This window comes from Cariama cristata, unplaced genomic scaffold (assembly GCF_000690535.1).
Source record: "Cariama cristata isolate BGI_N322 unplaced genomic scaffold, ASM69053v1 scaffold29835, whole genome shotgun sequence".
Lineage (NCBI taxonomy): Eukaryota > Metazoa > Chordata > Aves > Cariamiformes > Cariamidae > Cariama > Cariama cristata.
In genome coordinates this window covers 17142-41263 of record NW_009617398.1, presented here as the reverse complement: position 1 = coordinate 41263, position 24122 = coordinate 17142, and the positions used below count along the sequence as shown (strand labels likewise).

At 40.9% G+C, this 24122-nt stretch overlaps 1 protein-coding gene across 1 annotated transcript; it reads right to left on the bottom strand.

Annotated features, from left to right (window-relative positions):
* Positions 1-836: 836 nt before the first annotated feature.
* TNFRSF8 (tumor necrosis factor receptor superfamily, member 8) lies at positions 837-21247 on the bottom strand. The gene is made up of 11 exons (XM_009700522.1): positions 21176-21247; positions 12001-12091; positions 8305-8430; positions 7729-7884; positions 7533-7626; positions 6847-7085; positions 6482-6592; positions 5876-5923; positions 4684-4709; positions 2586-2793; positions 837-1081 (listed from the first exon to the last, which is right to left on the bottom strand). The coding sequence occupies exons 1-11, from the start codon at positions 21245-21247 to the stop codon at positions 837-839; spliced, it is 1416 nt and encodes a 471-aa protein (XP_009698824.1).
* Between the last annotated feature and the right edge of the window lie 2875 nt (positions 21248-24122).

The following is a 24122-nucleotide window of genomic DNA, read 5'->3' as shown; positions in this document are numbered from 1 at the left end:
TTCTTCAATTCCCTTTTTACAGACTCCACACTGGGCTAAACCCGTAGTTCATCCAAAATCCAAATGTTCAGCCAGTTTGGCTTCCATCAGAAGAGGCCATTTTGTAGACTTACCGATGATTTGAAGTAGTCACAAAACATGAATCAGACTTCAAAACTTAGAAAGAATGGCCTAAAGTACAGTGGACGTCAATTAGTTTTATTTGCCTTGTTTTCTGAGCCTGTGTGGCACCTTTTGATCCTACTTCCTCAAGAAATACAAAGTCCACAAACTTCAAGAGTTCTGTTTGTGTTACAGACAACTGAAATTGTCATTACTTTCAGTCAAGAGTTGAGGCCTTGAGAAAAATAGCAGATGTTGCAAAATATATGACAAAATTGGACGTACTGGTAATACTGGAATAGAAGCAACATATGAAACATGGCTGAGTCTCAATCTTAACTCGGAATCCTGGCCAGAATATTCATAGCTAATAGAAGTAATCAGACATAGTTTTCAATCCATTCCTTCATGCAGAGGAAAAGCAAGCTGTGAAACATGAGTTGGCATCCAGATATCCTCTGAATTTTGTAGCTTTGATTCAAATTTGTTTCCAGCATGATAGTGGGAGATGAAAGAGAAATATTTGACATCAGCTATGAAGGCCAATGGTTTGGATGATCCTCTCATTTGTTAGGTGAAAAAGGTTCTAGCACTTCTTGTTTGAATGTGTTTCAGTGTTTTACATGAGTTTTCAGACAATCTAAGGTACTATGTGTTTACATCCCTTGTCATAGATTCAGGCTTAGTGTCACACTGGATGTTTCTATAGCTTCACACATCTTCTCAGTGGGTTATCACTTTTCAGTGGCAGTGGTGGGGTGATGAAATTCCTTTCCCTCCTCTTCCACAGGAACCATTACATCATTCCCTGGAAAAGACTCTGTTTCCTGCTCTGGATAGTGCACTGCTAGTTCCTCTTCCATGTTTTCGTGGGCATCAACATTACTTTCACATCCTCTAGCAGCACAGTTCTTGCCACTAGGCACTTCTGAAATGGACCCCACAATAACAGTGTCGGCCTTCATGATGTATATTTTTTCTAAGGAAGGAAAAAAATAGTGCTGAGCATAGTTAACAATCACTGCTCACCCTAGAGATGTTTCCTTTCATGCAAAATTTTTATTTGGCACTCAGTTTTTCTTCTCCTTTTTCCTCCATTCTTTTTTTTAATCAGAGGCATGCAGATCAAGCCCATCACTGTGAAAACACAGAATTCACTAACCCACTACAGCTTTTGGAATTCACACATTATAAGTTGTCTATTTCATTGTTTATTTATAAGGTGCTTTTAATTTTGAAATCAAAGCACTGAACATCCTAAGTGATAAAGAAAGCCTCACATTTTGTACTACATTGTCTGGTTTTGGACCACTGTCAATGGGACTCTGGGCATTTTAGATCAAGTAGATCTAGCTCCCATGTGATGAAGCCACTGCGCTATACCTAGAACTACAGGAGAAAGAGAAATTAGAAAAGGCAGTAGGACATTCATGACAGTCTGTTAGAAGCAGCAAGTAATCTTCCCCAGATCCTGATAGGTATGGAGAATCCAAGGTTTATGCTCCTGCTGTTTCGAGATGCAATGATACCTGCATTAAAAGCAGCCTTTGGGCAAGGATCAGCACTGTACAGAAATTCTGCGTAATTATCTGGGGTCTTAGGACCAGCAAAGAAACGAGTGGAGAATCAACTACAAAATTTTCTGGGACAGATTTGAACTTTGTGTCCAACTTGTTGACCCTACTCCTTTACAAAAGGTAAATAAGGCCTTTGCTATGGCTTGGACCACTACATTTTACTCAGAAGGATGCTGCAGATCAGACACTGTAGGTTATTGTTCACAATTGCTTGGAGATACTTGGGTATGGTAAATCAAAACATCACATTCATCCCAGGTCCGTCACTCACAGAAAAAAACAGAAAGGGCACTTAGTAAGGAAAGGTCAGCTCTAGCAATACCAAAAAAACCCTCCTTCAAATAACCTCAAAAGCGGGTTTGGAAACATTGCCAGAATGTCTCATGTAGACTGTGTCTCAGGTAACAATTCTCCCCCCTGTAAGTAAGCTTCCTTGCCTGACATTATCCTCTACCCTATGCCACAGTCAAAGACTTTTTGGGAACATATGGGAGACACATCTCAAGCTATTACTGTGAAACCAAGAGAAGAAAATGATAGCTTGAGACATGTAAAGTACAACTCTCATTAAGTATAACAGGATAATTTTCCAGCTGACATATTTTGGATTTCAAACTTCTTCTGCAAATTTACATCTTCTGGAATGAAAAAGAGGAAGAAGAGCATTTTTCTGTCAGATTCATAAGTGACTAAGGCAAATGTGAAAATAAGAAAGCATTATATTCAAATGAATAGATGTACCGGAATTTGTGTGTCAAAGGTCCTGGAGATTCAGCCCCAATCTTTGTTAGAAGCTTTGGACACTTTGCAGCTTACTAATCATCTCAGAATAACATTATGCACCCATGGTTGAAAAACTGAAAAGGCAAGGGAAAAAAAAAAAAAAAAAAAAAAGGCAAGACTCACCAATTCGATTATTTGTGTGGTCTCTCACTCGAGAATCAATAGGGCAATCTGGGGCATTTCCATTGCTCTGTGTCACACCAGTCAGACTCAGATCAGGACTATATGATTTTTCTGTGCTGGAGACCAAGTTATTGTTGGTTTCCAAAGGGGGGGTTCTGTCAATTAACTCCTCCTCTTCTGGTCCACTGTCAGTAGTCAGTATGATCTTCTGCCAATACAAAGAGGAGAGTAGAAGTGGGTGGATGTAAAAGCAACACTGTGAAGACTGCAATAGGTTTACAGAATCCTTCTGTGGCAGTCAGAATAACGTAATGTACTTCATAGCACCACTGTCATAGGCAGTAAAAAATTCTAAATTGCCTAACTGATATAGGAACTTAAATTTCTTTGAAATAGGTTTCTGCATCACTTATTTAAAAATAGCGAAATAGCATTTCTAAGCTAAATGGATAGATTCTTGATGACATTTGCAAGAATGTACCTCACTTCCACTGAAATCCACTTTCCTGGACCTGCTTGGACGCTTTGGTAAATTCCACTGCCTCGTCTGCAATTTACATGCCGATGAACCTTTGTAAATCCACCTATTTGTCATTTTGATTTTTTGCCACAAGTCTTATAACTGTATGCTTTGTTGCAGAGTCTGCTATCCTGTAATATAGTAGCAGCTACATTCTGCGGGGCTGAAGCTCAGTAGCACTTTTCAGCAGAGAGTATAACATCAGTAAGAAAGATAGATGCTGGAGGTAAGAATTTTAAGAGATTTGCTCATAAAGAACTTTAACAAGATATTTTTCATATTTAGTTGTGAGATAAGTATCAGAGGACAAACCTGTACAGATGTGTAGTCATATGGTGAGAGAGTCAAACAGTCAAAACTGAAAATATATGGTTTAACTTCCTCTTAGATTTTGCAAAGACCTACCACGCTCCTATGGAAGAACAAAACAAGCCAGAGGTTGAACTGGTTGAACCTCAAAATGGAATTGCCTCAGCAGAACCTCAGGTAGGAGAAATAAGCTCAGACTAGCTATTATGTGAAGAATTAATTACAAACAGTCCTTTAGAACAGCAGCCAGAATCTGAGAGAGGCTAAAGGTCCTGCATCACAAATTTCTGATGGTTCCTAGCTCTGTTTCTGTTTCCACAAGGTTGGGAAAAAAAAAAAAAAAGAAAAAAAAAACCACCACAAAAAAAACATAGTAAGATTTTGAAATGAGCAAGAGTTTTAAACTGCACATGTCTAACTGCACATGTGGAAGCTCCCAACAATTCAGGAGTTAGCAATGACACACTGAAATTATGATAGCTGATTGCAACCAGATTTATTAGAATAAGTAGTATTTTGTATGTGTGCAGATTTACAACATTTAAAAGCAAACTGATTAAAAAAAAAAAAAGGAACAGTCTAAAGAGTGTTTTAGCAGATATGGACATTTAAAGATAACAAGCCTAATAAACTGCAAAGACTCAGAGGATGAAAGTTGCTGTAATTTCACTGAAAGTAGGGGAATCAAACAGAGCTGTGATGATTTGAGCAGCTGAGGAACTGCTTTCTGTTGTTACCATATTCATTGATATTTGTCTTGTTCATCTGCAAACTATACTGTTAAACCAGAAGCTGGTCCTGATGGAAAGCCTTCTAGACAAACAAGACCCACTGTGAACCCATATTACAGTCATGCCAAATCCTACAAAGAGGGAAGGTGACATAGAGGGAGACAGAAGAAGAGTACAAATCCCACTGGAGCAGTAAGATAAAAAGGGACAAAGTTCTCCCAGAAGGTAGAAAAGGCATGTTCATCCTGTGATTTTGGATCTTGTCCCATAGAATGCAACATGAATGGCATAAGACCAAATCAAATACTCCTTCACAAGCAAGACTGGCAGCATCACGTTATTTAACACCACATTAAACATAGCCCAAGACATGAAAGTAGCAAGTCCTGGTTAGTACATCTCATCGCTGCACCTAGAGGATCAAGCATTGCAGACGGAAGTCCAAACAAAAAGGTTGACACTCTGTAACAGGACATTTAAAAATATCATTTACATTGGAATGGAAAGCGATCTGGTTTGGAATACTGTTCAGACTTACTGCACATTTGTTCACTAGGTCAGAACCTGCAATGGAAAGAAGAAAAATTATCAGAAGAAAGTTCACAACAATCACAAGGAATTTAGTATTTGCTCTGAAAGATCACCTAGCCATGTCCCAAACACTCTACTGCCCAACCCACCTGCATTATGCTTTCATTACCACTGAGGGCACATTTACATGATATGGCTGAGCTGAACCAGCAACATGTTGCTGCCAAGACTGTGAGGTCCTGCTCTCCCCAAAGCCCCTTGTGGCCATCCCTATCACTCTCCTATTCATCTAATGAAATGATGAACTGATTAAACTTTCTAGATAATCAGAAGACAAGCTTATTAAAAAAAAAAAAGGTAAAAAAATGTTAATAACTTTCTACTGGATTAACAAGTTGGATCAGTTCATCATGTGGTCAGATGAATATTAAGGGGATACGATTTTATGCCAGGATAAAGGAAGGGAAGACTAGGCAAAGAAGAGAGGTGAGAAGAAGGGAGTGTACAACATCCTTCTGTAGTACCATGAAGCGAGACAGGCTCAGGCCTAGTATCTAATTTCACCCTGACATGCAGCCACCTTTATTTTCAATGCATCAGCTCTATAATGCTGCACAGTAACAGTTTCTATTGTGTAAGGCAAGTGAGGAAGCAAAAATTCCATTTTGAGAAAATTAAGCCACACACAAGAGGTTTTAAATCGTATTCCTGAATAAATGAGTATAAAAAGCTCTGATGTGTGGTGATTAGGAGAATCTAACATGACAGAAGAGAATACATCTGTCAATGGAAATGGAAGCACTGAGAGTCAATTAGTTAATTGGGCAAAATGTGTGTACTTCAGGGGACCTGTACAGGTTGCTATGGTTAACACCCACTTTTTTTGGAACACGTCTCCCATATTTGAGTGCCCAGAAATTAACTGGGCGTTTTTCCAGTGAAGCCTCCCTGCAGTGACGCATCCATCACCCAAGCGTTCAGGTGCAGCGGGACAAAAGTGCCATCTGCTGGCTTGTCACACCCAGGGCGTCACCTGACAGACAGCAGGGCTGGCCTTCTGCATGTTAGCAGACACATACAGTCAACATGAACAAGTTCCACGTTTTAAATTAAAATGCCATAAAATACCACTTCCCTATTAAAACCATGCACTTATTCCAAACATACGGATTAAAATTCCTGGTCCATCAGTCACTCACCTTGAGATTTGATCCCAGGTTTGCATGAAGTGACAGAATGCAGATGTGCTGATAAAAGAAACCATTCATTTAGTAAAACTCATCATGGAGCATACAGGCTCTAACAGCTTTACCACACCCACAGGTCTACAACCAACCTACAACATGCACATCCTGCTTTCTGTAACAGGGGGAATGTGGTTCCATGGGCACACCCCACATGTAACTGTAGGCGAAGCTAAAGAGAGGCAGTATCAGTAAAAATCATTCTTCCTCTCATGCTCGAAGTCCAACCCTACCTCAGGAACCAAGTACTCCCAAAACACTTCAGGTATCATTTAATATTAGTGTCTGTGCTGAGAGAAGAAACCACTGCTTACCCTTTCCCCACCCAGCTTGTGCTATCTTCCTCCATAAATTCACAGCTGTTTCAATCTTTCTCTCATGTTCTCCAACACACTACATAAACAGTCTGCCTAGAACCCTTATCTGGCCTGCCTTCGCTAGGTAGGAGTAAACATTCTCCTCCTCAGTGACCTCCACAAAATTTTGGGATAGTTGAGTTCCCAGTTGGCATATACTTGGAGATCAAGCAGCACGCTATGTATTACTGCTTTAAAAACTCACGCTTTCCTTTGAAGATGAGGATCCGCTTCTTGCAAACCTTCCATTTCCAAAATAACAGCATGCTCACAAGTAGCACTATCACAGAGAGAACCACTCCCCAAAGAACTAGACCTATAGCACAGAAAGGGAAAGGGAGTACAGGAAAGGCTAAGAAAAGGCAGAGGGGGAACTATTAGCAGATCTCTGTGTTTGGACACAGATCCATGGACATCATTTCACAAGTCATAGGGAATTTGCAGGAAGCTCCCACATAAAAATTGCATTTACCAAAGATATATCCAAATCAAACATGCTAGACAAAGTAAATGCTTTATCTTTATTACCTCCCGTTGTCATCTCCCCCTTGGCTGAGGTGGGAAAAGTGCCAGGCAGAGCTTTCTCCTCAGGAGTTAAACTGGGGGTTTCAGTTGTTGTGGCACTTAAAAAGATACTAGCAACGGTCACCAGGTTCTCCTTAAACCTCCTGAGGTCAGAGGTATTTGTTTCATTGCTGAATCTCATAGACAAAGTGCTTGGGGTGAGGTAGGTGGGCAATCGGTCCAAGCAAACCTGATCGTGTGTGGCATTTCCTTCACTTAGTGCTACTTTCTTTAACTTGGCGCAGCTAGGGAGTGAAAGAGAACAGTGTATCAGTGCTGGAGGAAACTGTCCTGCTACAAGGTAAGAGTATTTTCCATGTGACAAACATCCCCTTGGTCATTTTTGTACCACCTGCATTTATAGCTTTCAGTGAAAAGTCATTGACCTTCTTCTCACCCCTGTGGTATTAATTCCTGACCTGGATGCAAACCTGATACTTACACGCGTGTATAATTCTACTGCACTTAGTAAACTAAAAATGAGGCAAGAGGGATTCTCCTTCCTTCCTCCAGTACAGAGCTGTGCAACAGGTATAAAGAGAGGCCTTCTAAACCCTGCACACAGGCCTAAAGCTATCTCATTACCTCTAAGATAAATGTGTATACTTTGCACCAGAAGCAACAGGTGTCCCTTTTCGTCCTTTATTAACTTCAATTAATCAGTTAGTCACTTTAAAGAACTATGGACTTACTTTGTGTGGGGCTTGCAGATGTCGGTGCTGGAGATTTGATCAGAGAAGGTCCCAGAAGGGCACTCTTCACAAGTAACATCATTTGTTGAGGTGCCTGAATAAAAATAATGACTGGAGACCAACCAACCAAAATGCATCAGGTCCAGGCCTAAGGCCAAGATTTGGAAAGGTAAGCTGGACAGGTAAGAATTCCTACCTCTGACTTTGACTCCAAAACCAGGCTTGCAAACAGTGTGCTGCTGGCATCGTATGCAGGTGTTCTGAACAGGGGTTTGACAGAAAAGGCCTGGTCTGCACTCACACACTCGGCTAGAATTGAAGGAGCAGGGCTCTTTCTCCACAAGGTCAGATTCTGTGGAGATGAAACAGATGTGGTAACAAAGGATCACCTTGCAAGGAAAATGCAAAGCAGGAGCCAAAGCTGAGCAACATCAGTTCAAAGGCTCAGGAAGCAGAACAGACTCTTGGCACTCTTCGTGATGGCAACTTAATTCATGAAGAATTGGAGGAACCTGTGGACAATGGCTTGTAATACAAGACAGAAGGCAGAAATCAGACTTGGATAGCATTGGATGAGAGAATTTTTAGGTAGTCCCAGGTCAGACAGGAAGTGATACTGATCATGTGCAAGGTAGCATTCTGCTCTCTAAATCAGTAACCAAGGATGGATAATTTTGCTGCTGGAAATTCTCAATGAATAAAATGTAAATAAAGTGTAAATAAAACATGTAGAGAGAATACAACTGTGAGGTATGTGTGAGGGAAAGCAAACCTTTTGTGCATGATACACAAGCATCACACTGTGGCTTTTGGAATGCTTCATTCACATATTGTTCAGGTCCACATCTCATGCAATCTTCATCTGGGTCCCTAGGACATGCTTTCTTTTTAACATAGCCTGGAAAAAAAGAAAACAAAATATGCAGGATGCCCATTCAGAATCACAGAAGATAACCATCCTGAAGTGTTTTTGTATGCTCATTTACCTGTTAGACACACTACCACAGTCTTTGTACCTGTCATTTGGTTTCTCTAGCACATTTTTGCCTTTCCCATTCAAGCGTGAAGGGATCACAACTGTCCTGTTACAGCAACACTATGCACGGTGTTAATCACCGTCAGCATGGATTGCTGCAGAATGGGCACATGGCAAGTCATTTGCTGACAGAAAAGATCACCAAGTCTGCAGTGACGGCAATGTTGTTGCTATTACTAAGTTCCCAGGCAACTGTTTTTCATGTTTTCTTCTTGACTATAGCAACTGAGTGCTCATATTTTGCTACTTAAGGTACCGCTTTTCCTTTCAAAAGCTGCCAGAATTGCCTAGATGCACACGGATTCACGCAGGGACAACCCCATCTCCCATATTCAGAATGGGAGGTTACAAGATGGTACTTCTCGAGCTGTGCCCTGTATACTCCTAGCAGGTTTGCAGCAGGTTGATTTCTGAGCAGTCCTGCTAATTTTACATTTGCCTTGACACTTGTGAGATGGTTTAATTTTCCAATTGTTTTCCTTTAAACAAATCAAATTACATATGTATGTCTTTCTGACGCTGGATGTATATGCTATACATTTTCTCTGCTCAACACTTTCAATTCAGCTGGACTCATTGCTCATAGTTTGCAAGCACACGACCCTGGCTCTCACAGACCTTCTGTGTATACGCAGCATGCACGAAGTTGAGCAGCTGGCTCAATTAGATGACCTCTGGAGGTCTTTGCCAAACTTAAGCTATTCTACGACTCTATGTCTGGTAGTCATTTTCTAGTGACTAGCTTTTAAAAGCATCCATCTGGCAAGCTAGGTACAATAACCTGCTAGGAGTATGGGAAAGGCTGGGACAGAAGCATTCCTAATGTTTCAGCTCCTGAAACAGCAGATGATGTATTCTACCACTGGCCATAGTGCCAAAGAAATCAGAAGGTGCAGTGGTCAGCTGTGACCTTGTGGCCTTGCCAGGAGATGGAAATAACTACCAGAGGGTAAGGAACAGCGGCAGTTGCAGAAGCAAAAGGAAATGCTGAAGCAGCAACATAAGATAGGAAGAGCTGAATGTTTCACAGGTGGAAAACAGGAGGAGATAAACGAATCCTAGTTTCAGCATCCAGCCTGCATCACCCAGTCACAAAGAGTTAACCACATGGAGGGGGAACCTGGCAGGGAAATAACTCATCTGCCATGCATTTTGGCAAGCATAATGTAGGACTGCAAGTAAAAACAGCTGTGCTAAATTGGGCCCACTAAATACCACCAGGCAAGCCTAAACCAGGTCACTCCCACCTCCTCAAAACTACTTGTCTGAGACTATTCTTTTCAAGGTGGGGGCTGAATGCTGAATCTCAGCACTCAAGCTGCACACATGTGTACCTGCACATGTGTGTCATTTTCCCCTTCCTCCGAGGACCCAAAAGCTTTAATTTCAGTTATTTGAGATTTCCTGTACGCATGGGTCCTTCCCTTGGGGGATGTGTGCCACAGGTGCAGTAGCTTTGAAGCTTGCCTAACAGTGTCTTCTGGTGCTGTTTTCCACTGATTGTGTTCACAGCTCAACAACCAGATAAAAGCCTAAGCAGGAGGAACACCAGCTGCCATGACCTGTACAGAAAAATGTACTGAAAGCAAGTAGATGAAATACGTGTTTTAAGTGGTTTTCTTTTGTATGTGCATTCATTCACTCCTGAGGATTTGCTGTTAACTGTGAGTGGGAAATTATCTTGAGTATTGACTGCAGCACTATCTTATGGAGCTAGATATCTGATTTAGAGACTAAACCAAAAAACCCAACCAAACCAAAAAGGTAAAAAACACATAAACAGAATAAACAGAAGTGGAATACTAACTTCTGCTTAACATTAGCTGTTCTAGCATATATGATAATTTCCCATGAAAGTCTCTGTTCCTCCCCTTGGCAGGACGGAAATACTTTGTTCTGTGATGACACCAGAAGAGTATTTTCTTTCTATCCCAGGTATGAAGTCTCATTTTACCTGCACAAGAATTAAGTACATGAGAAGAGATGTGGCAACTGTACAAATTGATTAGAATGATCTTTTGAGATTTAAGTTTATCTTGAAATGGAACTTAAAATTAACTTTGAAACAGAGGATGGCTTGTATGTGGGCCAGTGTGCTCAGACTGAAAACTGTACACCTGTGGGCTGGAACACCAAGAAAAGTAAAGTCAGGCTGCATCAAGAGTTCAAGATGCTCCGTTTAATCAAAGTGGACTTTTAGAAAAGCTTCTCTATCTTTGCACTGAGCAGTTGAGTTAGTAGCAGATATGAACAGGTTATCGCTTGAAGGAGTAGTGGAAGATTAATATGAGAAAGGATTCTTATGAGTTTCTGTTGCGAAGGACGCCCTGGAGGATGTGAACAGATGTCCAAAACTGACACGAGGATGTGGCAACAAAGTGAGTTTCAGGAATAAGCAGAGGTGAAATGACTGAGACTGGTGGCTCATTACAGCCAGATGTAAATCATATCTCTGCTTTTCGCAAGGCCTCACTATGACATCTGTCATTATGGGAGCTTTTGCAAAGTATGGCTTTGAAGGAGAAAAGAGCTTTTCTTGGGACCAGCTCTGAGTCAGACCCCTGCCCCTTTTCTTCTTTATGGGACCAGTTTCTCCAACCCTTGGTCTTGTTTACACATATAGCTTCTGAATGATTCTAGTGGTGCAGCCAGCAGTATAAGATGTCCCAGCGGGAACCCTGATGTAACTGCATGCAAATGCTAGCAACCAAGTGCTAAACCCCTCTTTATCATTAGAGCACAAATAAATGTCAAAAATTTCCTTTCAAAACAAAAACAAAAAAGAAAACACCTGTAAGAAAAGATCGATGATGGTGAAGTACCATAAAATGCCCCACCCACTGAGGGGGTTTTTGGCCGATAGGGGGAGTTTCAGACATTTCCAGAACCTTGTCTCACCCAGGTGTTTCCAGCTTCTGACCTCATGTGCCTCTGAGTCACGACCAGCTTCCGGCAAAGCTCACTGTGTCCCCCGACAAGGGGCTGTTCCCTTTCTCACGTGAGACACTTTCTAAACTATTTTGACTATGAGGATAATGACAGATTTTTCCACACCTTCATTTTATATTTTTTGTCTCTGATCAGAAACTTATTTAGTCTAATTTCACTGCGCTGTTTCACACCCTGAGGCAAACTGAAATGAATTCTTAGACCTGCCTACTTCTGGCTACTTCAGAGTGTCAAGTCAACTGACAAAAAACATTAAAAATTCTAGCAAATTATCTCGTTTGCAATTTACAGATTGTTTGCATGCAGACTGAACAGGAGCCGGGCAGAGGAGAACAAGTTCACATATGGACCCACTCTAGATAGTGATCCATGAAATTCCACTTTTCTTCATGGACAAAATGCAATTCTGCAGATATACATGGTTCCTAACATCTCTACGAGAAAGGCTCCAAGTTAATTTGACTGAATTATAAACATACTGACCTGAGGGACACTGGTAACAGCAGCTTCGTGAAGTTTCATCATAGAACCAATTCTCACGTGTTTTACAGGAATGAGATGGAGTTAATAATGTCTAGAAATTGAAACAGACAAAAGACAATTAGAAACCCATTAGCTCTGTATTAGAGTAGATCCCAGTGTCTGTCTCAAGTGATGGTAGTTGCAGTTGGTAAGGAAAAGCCTACGGCTTTGTGAAAGTTCAAGTATCCTCAAAGCAACTAAATTACTGTTGCCCATATGCTTAAGCAACGATTGCAATGTTCAGTGTATTTAGCAATAACTCAATATGTATCCTCACTCAGCAGGCTCTTTTATCTGAAAATCATTTAAGGATAGGAATGGAATACTGTAGCCCAACGTGTATCACGCATTTCAGCACTCAGAAACTAATTCCTTCTTTCATACAATATAAAGGGTAGTGGCATTGCCCTACAAAAATGTTTTTCAGCCAATACTCCAAACAGCCTTTGAAACCTAGCTGCAGGATCACTAAGATCACTAAGAAAAGCTTGTCTATTAGCCTGCATCTCCTTTAGAAATCTTGCAGCAGTTAGCAAATTTTTTAAAAGGCTAAAAATTGCTATCCTGAAATGATCCCATGTTAATTTAAGGATTTTTTTAGAAAATAAAAAAAAGAATCCCTAACATCTCTAACAGATTTCCAGCCCTGTGTGAACTGGAATAAGAGGTAGTGTCATAGTCAGCATCATCTAAATTTAGCTAGATTGGCTGTGATCCACAAAGATAATTCTTGTTTGCAGCAAACAAGTCTCTCTGATCAGTTATTTGTGCAGCCATAATGCTTTAATTTAGCAACCTAAAGATGTGTTTACTATAAACCAATAAATTGTTTTACTTGTCATTTAGGGACCAATCCTACACTGAGAACAAGAGGTTTTTGCCTTGAAAAGACTGCTGCAAATATTCACACAATGAAGCCCTTATTCAAATAACTAAACCTACTTCCATTGTGAGTGAAGGTTTCAGGAACAGCCTTTGGTTTCACCACAAAACTGATACTTGTTTAGTTAAAAAAAAAATTAGAACAATATTTCTAATATTAGCTTAGAAAGTGAGACTCAGCTATAACTCTACCAAGAAGCATATAAGACGACTTCATTTTTGTATGAAGAGCCACTACGTGCTCTGGGAAATTACAGCGCTACAATTTTCTGATGAGAAAATCTGATTTTTTAATTTGGTATCTCCCTTAATAATCCCCTAAAAATGTTATCTGAATTTCATTTTCGGTATTTGCTAGAAGTTATAACTGGCAATTTTTTGTAAAGAGTCAATCAGTAGACTCCCCAGAGATTTTCCCACATGATATTGGTAGAGCAGTTAAATATTTCAGAAAACCTACACCTCACTTTCTGCAGATAATTTTCCCATTGGCCTTTGAAATAATACCTACTGTCTCCCACTGCCTTTGTATCCAGTACAGAATCTTACTACCTAACTAATTTCACAGCCGTATTCTCCTGTTTAATACACTGTTCTTTTCACGGCAGGACCATAAAACACAGAAGTTAGTGAACTTGCCTCAGGTTACATTCAAAAAACAGGAACTTTCAGTCAAGGAGGAAATTAGCAAAAGGACAAGAAATAGAAACATATCGAAACCATTAAATTTCATTGAGTAATAGAACTGAAAAATCCTGCCAACACAGATCTGCACTAACCACTGGGTCACACAGCCTCCCTACAAAACATTTTTTCTAGCTTACTGTATAGGGGAAATAGCAGAGGTCTGCTTGCTCAGCCTGACTCAAATCAAGTTTACAAACGTGCACCCTGTATTTTTCTTTTCTGAAGAGAAAGCCCTAGAGGGTAGGAAAAGGAAGTGGAATCTCCTTGCATCTGCGTGGAGAAGCACTCTGAGACTAAGCTGAATAACAGGAAATGACACAGTGAGACCAGTCACTAGACAAAGGGTCATTCAGGAATCACTGCAGTGATACGAAGTGAATTAACTAGTTTTATAAAGAAAATTTATGAAACAACAGCATCCTGGCTGTAGCTAAGTCATCCTGGAGTAGTTTCTCTGTAAGAGCTATGGGAAGTCACCACAAAAAACTGATCTTCTCTTCCTGGTTCTCCTGGGCAACCAGCTCTGGCTGCAAATGATGCTGAATTTTAAATCAGGTGGGAAGAAAATTCTTAAACGATTTATGCAGTACATAATCTTACAGCTTATTTAATTGTCCCTTTTGGGGCTTAAATAACGGAATAGTGTCTGTGTGAAAGTGTGAGGAAAGGGCTGCTTTTTAAAAGGTTACCTTGTCTAAAATATTGAAATCAGAAGTTTAGGATTAGATTCTACTGTTAGTTATGGCAATGCAAAACCTGATTATGAATTTGACCTGATGCTAGTGCTGTGATAAATTACTGCCTGAACGGTGCATAAATACTACATAAATTATGCAAATTACATACAAAAGAATGTACTCAACCTTTTTTTTTTGTCCTTTCCACAAGAGGGCAGCTATATACTACAGCCAGCTACTTAATACATGACATCTGCAGCTTCACAACAAATGCTGCTTTCAAGTATCCACTTATGAGCACAGCTTTGTAGCCACATCTACTATTTACTGAGCCAAGCCCAAGGTGCTCTGCTGTAAAAAGAAGTCATTTTAACAAATTATGACATGATTTCTATGGCTGAGAAACCACACTCTGAAGACCCCACCACTTTCGATCTGTAGGTACCTGCAAAATGTCTTTAAGAGTTGCCATCTGTTCAGTAGAAGTGTTTCAGGAGTATGAAACTTGCTATAGAACCTTTCAGTGATCAATAATGTACATATCAATGCTCAGAATCAGTCATCGTCTCCCCATTCTTGTCATTTTTTTTTTCCCCTCTAAATCCTAAAGCTGATTCCTAACATAACCTGTAACAGCAATGCAATGATGCAAAATTCTGCTCTTAGCCGATTCCTCATCTGGTAAATATCAAAATGACTTGGGTGAACTCCTGTTGTCTGAGCAGTCCAGGACTGAGCTTGGACCTCCAGGCTGTATAAACCCACAGCAATGTGACAGCGAGGCTGAGGGCAGGAAAAGGCCCTGTAGCTTAATGTTCAAGATTGGAGGTTCTGTTCCTGGCTCTATCATTGCTCAGCCTCAGATGTGTTAAAGTCCTTGCTGTACTGGGTCCAATGTCTATCTACAATTAGGGGTATTTTTGTGGTGGTAGCACCAGGGAACCTCAGAGAGGCTCTGTAAGGACATATTGTCCTTCCAGTCCAACTGGGTCCTCAACTTTAGATTTACTTGCTTTTACCAAATCCTGTCCAAACTGTCACCAATGGTGCTGTAAACACGTCTTACCCTGCCAACACTTGCAGTTCAATTGCTAAGGGGAGGACAACTGCTACCAGGATAGGTCAGTCTAGTACAGGAGAACTTACAGTTTACGCTCTCTCTAGCTTTTCCAGTGACACATAAAAGAATCTTTCCACTTCAAAAACTTGGGTAAGCAGTTTGCTCAGGAGGACATCGTATGCTGTTTGTAATCAAAACAGGCACGGAAAAGTGAGTTGTCTTCTGACACTGTGGCTACAAAGGACTCTGGTGACAGCACAGAATGATCCTGTTTAGATAAGGGAAATTCTGAGAAAAATTCCCGCCAACAGTAGCAGCACTGATCTCCCCAGCAAAGATACATACTGTTTTAAGCTGCATAGACCTGTTCTGAGCTGCGTTACCAACGGCTGCAACTGTGCGAGCCTGCTATCTACTGGGTTTCCGGTATTGTGACTGAGATGATGGTAGCCAACAGTGGAAGCTTTTAAAGAAAATGTCCCTCTTGTCAAGCCTTAATCAGAACAGGGATCACCTAAAAGGGAGGGAATCACAAGGGCAGTGAGGAGAAAAGGGAAAAATTCATGTAAAAAGTGGTACTTTATCATATGAGGGCTCAAGAAGAACACAGCAGGAAGGAAAAGCATATGTGCTCTTACTGCTCTCGTTGCCAACAGAAATCTCAGCATTAAGACATTTCTAATGTATTTCTGGTTGTGAGTGCTTGGATAAAACCAAGCATGATGAAATACTGAATAAGACACATAAGCTTTAACTACAACATAGTGAAAGTCTTCTCCTTTGGACCATTATGCCATTTGTTAGTATGAACTTAAGTCAAAGAATCTTTTTTTGATACACTCTAGGATGACAGTGGAAATTTAACCCTGTCTCAGAAAAAAAATATTAACTTAATTACTTTGACTCAGGATTGTGTGAATATCACTAATAAAAGTCATTTTCCCAGACCAAAACCAGTTTATTTAAGTTAAGACTCTTTGTTAGGCAGAAGCTGAAGGTTAAGGTTTGACTTAGCAGGTCCCGGTTGCTCATAAATAGCTCTTGAAATGAAAGGAAGGGATAAAGCAAAGGAGAGAGAAAAAAGTTTTAGCCTCACGTTGCAAAACCTCAACACTATCACCTTCTTACAAAAAAGCATCGGCTGTGAGTTTTGGGGTGGGGTAGGGGGGTTCACCTTCTTGATTCTATGGTGCCTGTGTGTAGAGGCCCACAAAGAAGAAAGGGCTAAGAAATTCTCCACTTACAGTGTTGTCCATTTCTGCTGGCTCCAGTATGCTTACACAAATTGTTAATTGGCCAGTGAGAGAAGATTCACTTCATCATTTTTGCCCCTTACTATTTATTTTGTAGGGAAGGATTTGCGTGCAAGAACTTTCACTTCTGCTCCATTCCCTCCTCTTCTTCCTGAAATGTCTGGGAACACTGAAGGGTGTGGTGTAATCCATACTCAGCAGCAACTAGCATGTGGCTTGGCTTCATCAAGGAAATCTACTAAGTTTTACAGAACAAACTCTCCTCATCTCTGCAAGGAACAGAATGAAACGCAGTAATCTCAAAATCCTGTTTAACTAACATTCAAAGTATTCTTCTCTTTCATCTTTTGACTGTCCCTCCTCTTTATCTAGTCTGAACCTCAAGACAGACAGAAACAGAACTAAGGTTCTGCCAGGGAAATTCGAAATTGTAGCACAATTTCGCTTTTTAAGGCATCATCTCCTACTGTTTCCTGAAGAAAAGAAAAGGAGACATTGTACATTTCCCTGTCCCCTCTCCAAGAGATATCCAGTCTCAATGAAGAAATACCAATTTTATCACAATGATATATGGTATTGTCCATTAGTACTTATAGTTCTGTTCATTAATACATAAAAACCCCTCTAAAATTCAAGGAAGATAACAGAAGTATTGGTGAGTAGGGGTGGGGAGTCCAGCTGTGGTGGACAGTAGGTCTTTGTCCTTCCATCTGACTCTGAGGAGACTCTGAATGGATGGGTCTGTACTAAGAATGGATAAGCAAAGTGGGAATATGTGTCTATTACACCTATACTAACTCTGTGGCTCTTTGCCATCCAAAGGTGCAATCCCACTTCCCCTCTCTTGCCTGTATCCACATTTTCCTTCTCTAACTCCTTGATTGTTTAAGATAGAATAATAGTGTTTCCAGAGGATGAATCAGGTCTAGAAGTTTATTTGATTGAAAACTCTGCTTTCTGAATTTGTGAAGTTGGTTTTCAGGGGGTTACTGCACTGAAACTCGCCCTGTGGCTGCACAGTCACTTGCAATAAATTCAATGCAAGAAAGTTGGTGGCACTGGGTAGCTAGGAGCAGGGCCTACCCTTTCACAGAATCCATTTGGTTGGAAGAGACCTCTGGGATCACTGAGTCCAACCTTTGCCCTAACACCACCATGTCAGCTAGACCATGGCACTAAGTGCCATGTCCAGTCTTTTTTTAAACCCCTCCAGGGATGGGGACTCCACCACCTCCCTGGGCAGCCCGTTCCAATGCCTAACGACCCCTTCTGGGAAGAAATGTCTCCTTTGTGTGACAGGTCCCTGCTGACGGGCACAGCTGTAACGGGAAACCTCACAGACATTATTTCTGCATCTGTAAACTGTATCAGAATTGATTTGATCTGGATTGGACATGAGGACACAATCCAGAGTTTATGCCAGCTGTAGAGGAACACATAAATATTTAAACTAATAAGAAGTTAAGCTGGTGAAGTAAACAATCATCAGTGTAGCAGACAGCTAACTGAAAGTTAATCTGTTCACATTTTTTTAACAAAATTGAAAAAGCCGTGAGTCTGTATCAGGCTAGTAATTTGCATCGGGTTTTGCTCTAATACAAGGAGCTCTTAAATTTGATTCAGTGTACTGTTCAACTGGAGGGAGACAGAGACTGAATTTCACTAATCTTTTCCTGCAGGCACTTCAAATAAACATTTTTCATTTAGCAGTAGCTGGAATACATCTTGTGAAAGAAAAGACCACAATTCATAACCTGTTCAGATTGCTCTGGCTTAGAGCTTTCATTGACCTATCAGGCCAACTAATTTTTTCTTTTTTTTTTAAAGCATTGCAGGTCAAGACCCAATTAAATAAAGCAAACATATTTGGTACAAAGCATTTGGGTTTTTCAGTGCTTGCTTTTGAGAATTTGTTTTAGAAAATAGGCTTTTTGTAGCTCTTCTCACTTTCCTTGTATCTACAAACATGTTTGTCATTCCTGTTTAAATAATGGCAATTGCAAAGATGGTGCTGAATTCAGTGAGCTACTCTGCAATTCAGTCAGGACAAGGTTTGAGTCATTTGTTTATAGTCTTTTGAGCTCATAGAGAAAAAGTGATGGTGAGGCAGAGTAAGAAATCAGCTTGCTACAAATGAGCTGTAAGTCAGAAAGCAAGCATATTACAGTAAAAAAAAAAATCTTCTACCAGCATTGGCCATTCTAGAACTGACTAATACTGTGGCAAAACAGTTGACTCCTTTTCAAGCTTCTATCCAAATCCTGACAGTACAAAAGAAGCTGATAATCTAAGACTTCAAGTAGTCAAACTTCACTTGCTTGATAGTAAAGACATTATTTACAAGTGAAAGTTAATTGAATATTAAAACAAACAAACCGCAAACTGTGGACTCAAGTGAGGTGGAATTTGGTTTAAAATATGACCAATAAGCTGTGACTTGCTCACATTAAACAGTATCGCTTGTACTCCAGTAGCAGTAAAAGCAAGTGTTGCTGTGATAGAGGCAATACAGAAAGACAGTGTGTCCTGGTTTCGGCTGGGATAGAATTAATTTTCTTCCCAGTAGCTCGTACAGCGCTATGTTTTGGATTTAGTATAAGAATAATGTTGATAACACACTGATGCTTTAGTTGTTGCTAAGTAGTGCTTACTCTAAGCCAAGGACTTTTCAGCTTCCCACGCTCTGCCAGCGAGGAGGGGCACAAGGAGCTGAGACAGCTGACTCGAACCAGCCAAAGGGATATTCCATACCATAGCATGTCATGCCCAGTATAGAAACTGGGGTGAGTTGGCCGGGAGGGGCCGATCGCTGCTCAGGGATAGGCTGGGCATCGCTCAGCCGGTGGTGAGCAATTGTATCGTGCATCACTTGTATGTCTGCGGTTTTATTTTTCTCTCTCTCTTTGTTATCTCCCTTTCCAGTACAATCATTATTATTATCATCATAGAATTTTATTTAAATCATTACACTGTTCTTATCCCAACCCATGGCTTTTACCCTTTTCCAATTCTCTTCCCCATCCTACCGGGGAGGGGGGAGTAGGGGGACAAGTGAGCAAGAGGCTGGATGGTACTTAAACCATGACACAGCGAAAAGCCGGTTGCTTATCCCAGCAAGATCTACGTATTTATCCCAGGTAAATGACGATTTTGCAGTGAGCCTGAATGATGACAATGAGTATCAGAAAACCAAATTTTCTCTCTGCCTCTTTCATTTTGTGAACAAAATAAAAAGTGATGTCAAATAGCAAAAATCCCATCTCTTTTTCTATTGCCTTGCTCCTAAAGCAGTTTACATTCAGCAGACTGGACAAGCTTATGTGAATGCCCTCCTAAGTATTCCTCAGGCAAGTAAGGACTACAGATTGCAGTCCTACAGAAGAACAGTGATCCTTCTGTGTTTCAGGAAGAAGACAGCGGCAGGACAGATAACCAGGGCAAAGTAGAGCAAACTTGCAATGTGGGAGGGGAATTTACAACTAAAGACACAAGGGCAAACTCCTACTCTTACCAAAAAAGCCGGGAGGATCTTTTTCAAATGTCTATGAAGAGGATGCAGGACTTGGTTATTTGCAAAGATCTAATTGGAGACAGTTTCTTGTAAAAAATCTCCTGACAGCCCAAGTGATGTGCTCTATCATTCAGTTACAATGCACAGACAGGTGTCTTAGGCTACTATATGCTCATATTTCTACTGCAAGGGAAAATGGCCAATTTCAAGATCCAAAACTGTACGCAATTAATCACCTACTTGACTTTACCTGTGCAAAGAGCCTCTGTGACTGACCTTTGGGGGGGTTTTTATGTGTTTGCGTAAGCGTCAGCCAGGGAAATTACCTGGATTTATGCCAGGTGCTGAGGGCTCATTGCCATGTGATCCACTAGGGAGGAGGGGGTAAGTAGCGAGGGGGGGAGCAAACCCACAAGAGATGATATGATCTGAGCAGGGAGCTTGCTTGCATCTACAGCATCAGCTGAGTGCAACTAGCGGGCTATGTCTGTTTTAAGTCAATTTGATGGAGAAATAATAGCCCATTCATAAGGAAGTCAGTGTCAGAGGTGTGGGCGGTTGTGAAGAGGAAGGTATTTTATTGTTTTGTTTGCCTTTACACCTTTCAGTTTGCCAGCCCTGATTCACATCAGCAGAGTGAGCAGCCCTCTGAACCAAGCTCTGCAAGAAATGTGCCTGTCACAGAGCACCTGGCCGTCTAGGCAAAGATGAAAGCCACTCACCAAAACAAATGAGAACAGTCCCCCATCCTTATCAAATCTTTCCTCATTCCCTAGCTGTGATGTGCCTGGACATGCAGTAACACTAGCAATGCCCACAAAAATATGCAGATCATAGCTCATATCCCCTGCTCCTGCCTGCAAAGTTCCCAGAGAGAGCAAAGTCTCCTGGCTGCTCTGCTTTATACCTTTATCACCCTGTGTTGCACAAAGCCTGCTTCTGTGGACGGCCACTACGTAGCACCCAGCTTATGGGCAGGAAAGCCCTGCAGCCCACGCTGCCCCCAGACCTCTCCAGGCTCCTGCATCCTGAGGGGCTGCAGGTTCCTGGTGCCACTCTGCCTTACCTGTGGGGCCGTCTGGATATCCTGGAGAAGCAGCCGGAGCCACAGTCCTAGTGCCAAGCTGCAGGCAGCCATCTGCAGTGGTGTTAAATCTCCCTAGCTCCCAGCATCGCAGGTTAGACAGCCAGGTTGCTCCTCCTGGAGGTCAAGATCCTCCCAGGGTCCAGCCCAGTATTGCTCCGTGTCTGTTCATTCAGTCCAGAGCCATTCCAGCTGTTCAAAACAAGCAGAAGACAGGCTTTGAGACTCAAGAAAGCTGAGAAAACAGCTTAGAAGGAAGGGGGTGGGTGGGGGGGCTGCTCAAAAAAGAAAAGTAAAAGAAGAACAAACCAAAACCGCGTCAATCACTAGCCCCAAAGCTGTCAGGCTTCTGAGAGTCAGTTGCATGCATCAAGGTTGTCACCTGAGGTACGAGGCTGGCTGTGCAGAAACGCAGGCTCCTGAGTCATCTAGGCTGCCCTCAGAGAGCACTTCACCACCCCAAAGCCTTGGCCAGGCACGAGTCCAAGCCCTGCCCCGTCCATCCGCCACACTCTCAAGAGCTGCAACTGAGCCTCAAGAGAGTTCCCAGTAAGAAACACTCATTTTTTCAGTACAGTCATTTTAATCCTTTTTGGATGAGTGTGTGAAAACTCACAACCAACCAGAGTGACTCCACAAAGGTTTAGGCTTTACACATTGCCACTTAAACACTAACATACTGCCAAGCATCCTCTTGAAAATTCTTCTATTTCCTCCAGTCCCACTTGAGATCAATTCATGTTGCTGACAATCATCCCTTTGTCTGCTACTTGTCATTTCACTCACTTTCATTTGTTACTCTGGATAACATTTTTTGGCTCTGGTGCCTGGAAAGATTTCAGTTGGTTTAAGGTGTCATGAAGCTTTCTTATCTGCCCTAAAAGTTTTGTCAAAAGTAAAAGTTAGCCACTTCAAAAAAAGGACAGGCTGCTTTGAAAACCTCTCTGAGGTGCTCAGGAAAATAATGACAATTTGAACTCTCACACCCATGGTTTTTTGCTTCTCACCCTGATCAGCAAAAAGAAAAACAAAAGAAATGAGAAAAGATTGAAAGTAGGATAATTGATTATTTTATTAAAGACCCACAGCTATCTCACTGCCGTCACAACAGAGTACCAAGGATGAGAGCATTCCACAGGCACCCTGGGATGATGAAAATATCTTCTTTAACTCACAACTGTAACTTTTTTCTTTTTAACTAACTGCCTCTATTTCTTTCTCCAGAACACCATCTTATAAAAAACAGGCATTTTCAAAACATTGCATACTGTGTACTTGACACATAAATCTAACCTCCTTTCTTTACTCTGTAAAGTTACTTCTGTTTCTAAGCTCTCTCAGCTATAAAAGGTGATTGTGGTAGGTACGCCATTAAGGTCTAGAGACAACTAAGTATTTGAATGTCCAAATATTACAGTCTTGGTTTTCCTAATCAAATAATGGGCTAGAAAATGTTTTAATCTTGTGTAATAATATGCCATTAGACAATTCTCCCAATTTATGAGTGCAGTTTCAAATGCTATAGTAGTCAGGGTAAATGGTGAGCTCTGTTTGTCCTTTTTTTTTTTTTTCCTTCTTCCTTCCTTTTTTTTTTTCCTCTGATCAGCTCCTCTCTAAGCTTTTCTAGCAAAGGGACAGGAACCAACAGAAGACACAGCCTGGAAAATTTTAGCCTCTTTAAGTTATACTGCTGAGGTCAATGTATCTGGTACAAAAGCTAAGTATCTGAGTACAAAAAAATCCTGTGAGAAAGACTTTCTCAGGACTTGCAACAGGGAGAGTTTTCTGGCCTGTTTTCCAGAAAAAGTAAGACTGAAATGAGCATACTGAGCATTTTGTACATATACGTATGTCAGTTCCTTTTTAATCAACGGTGTCAATAATTTTTTAACCCATTGGATAACGTCAACCAAATTTGGCTGAGGGTGCAATGTCATTAAGTTTCATGGAAGGAGATGACTTGGGTAAGAAGAAAGAATCTAGTAACACTCTCACTGAGGGAAAGTCTGCAGTGGGAGACCAGTGCTCCTCAGAAGAAAGAATTCCTCATCTCACACGTCCAAAGTGAAACTAGGCTTCCCAGCTGCCACTCTTCTTAGAACTTCTTATTCTTAAATTCGTTCTTGATTGAACTACATATTTAAAAGGATGGGAAGTGGAAAGTGCTTATTGTTGCTGCTGGCTTTTCAGAAAGGCTATTACATCACACAATGCTATTACAGGTCTGTAATAAAAGCAACAGCAAGGAAAAGGGTTGAAGATGTTGTGTTTGATAGGAATGTTTTTAACTGAATGCATTAATTTCAGACTTTGTGTGGTTTGATTTCAAATGCAATGAAAGGGGCATTCCAAAAGAAGCCCTATCAGTAACTGGAAGAAGAACCTCCGTTTTATAACAAACCTACACTACTGTTCTCTAAATGTTGCCTACATTTCCTAGAAAATAATCCCCTATGTTGATATGAAAAGAAAAAAAAAATCAGAACAAATAGAAGCAAACAAACAACCCCTATTTCTCTGTTCTTCTATCAGAGGACAATGTCCATCAGAAAAAAAAGGAGAAAGCCCTTATAAGCATGCTATTATTATTTATAATGTTTATTCGATTACACACATCTGTCTCTAACATCTAAATCTCCTTTTGTTTTAGGTGTTAAAGGTAGCAATGCCCAAAGACAAGGTTGCTTGGCGTTTTCTATTTTAACTAATTTACTTAACGTTAAGCTTAGCTAATGCTTAGGCAAGTTTTACACCAGGTATCTAATCTGTGCTGATCATCTGTGTGTGTTGCATGGAGTTGAGGTGGAGCGGAGCAGAAAAGGTCCTGTAAGTCAGCAGTTATTAAATGTCACTTGATACCTGGAGCAAAAGAATGCAGAGACCCAGCAAAGCCATGAGGAAAAGTCTTTTTAACACATGCCCAAGACAC

Coding starts and splice junctions, on each gene's coding strand:
- TNFRSF8 (XM_009700522.1), bottom strand. CDS start 21,247: ATGGCTGCCTGCAGCTTGGCACTAGGACTGTGGCTCCGGCTGCTTCTC. Junction 6,593..6,846: donor TGAGGAGAAAGCTCTGCCTG/GCACTTTTCCCA, acceptor TCTGTGCTATAG/GTCTAGTTCTTTGGGGAGTG. Junction 4,710..5,875: donor ACCTGGGATCAAATCTCAAG/GTGAGTGACTGA, acceptor TTTCCATTGCAG/GTTCTGACCTAGTGAACAAA.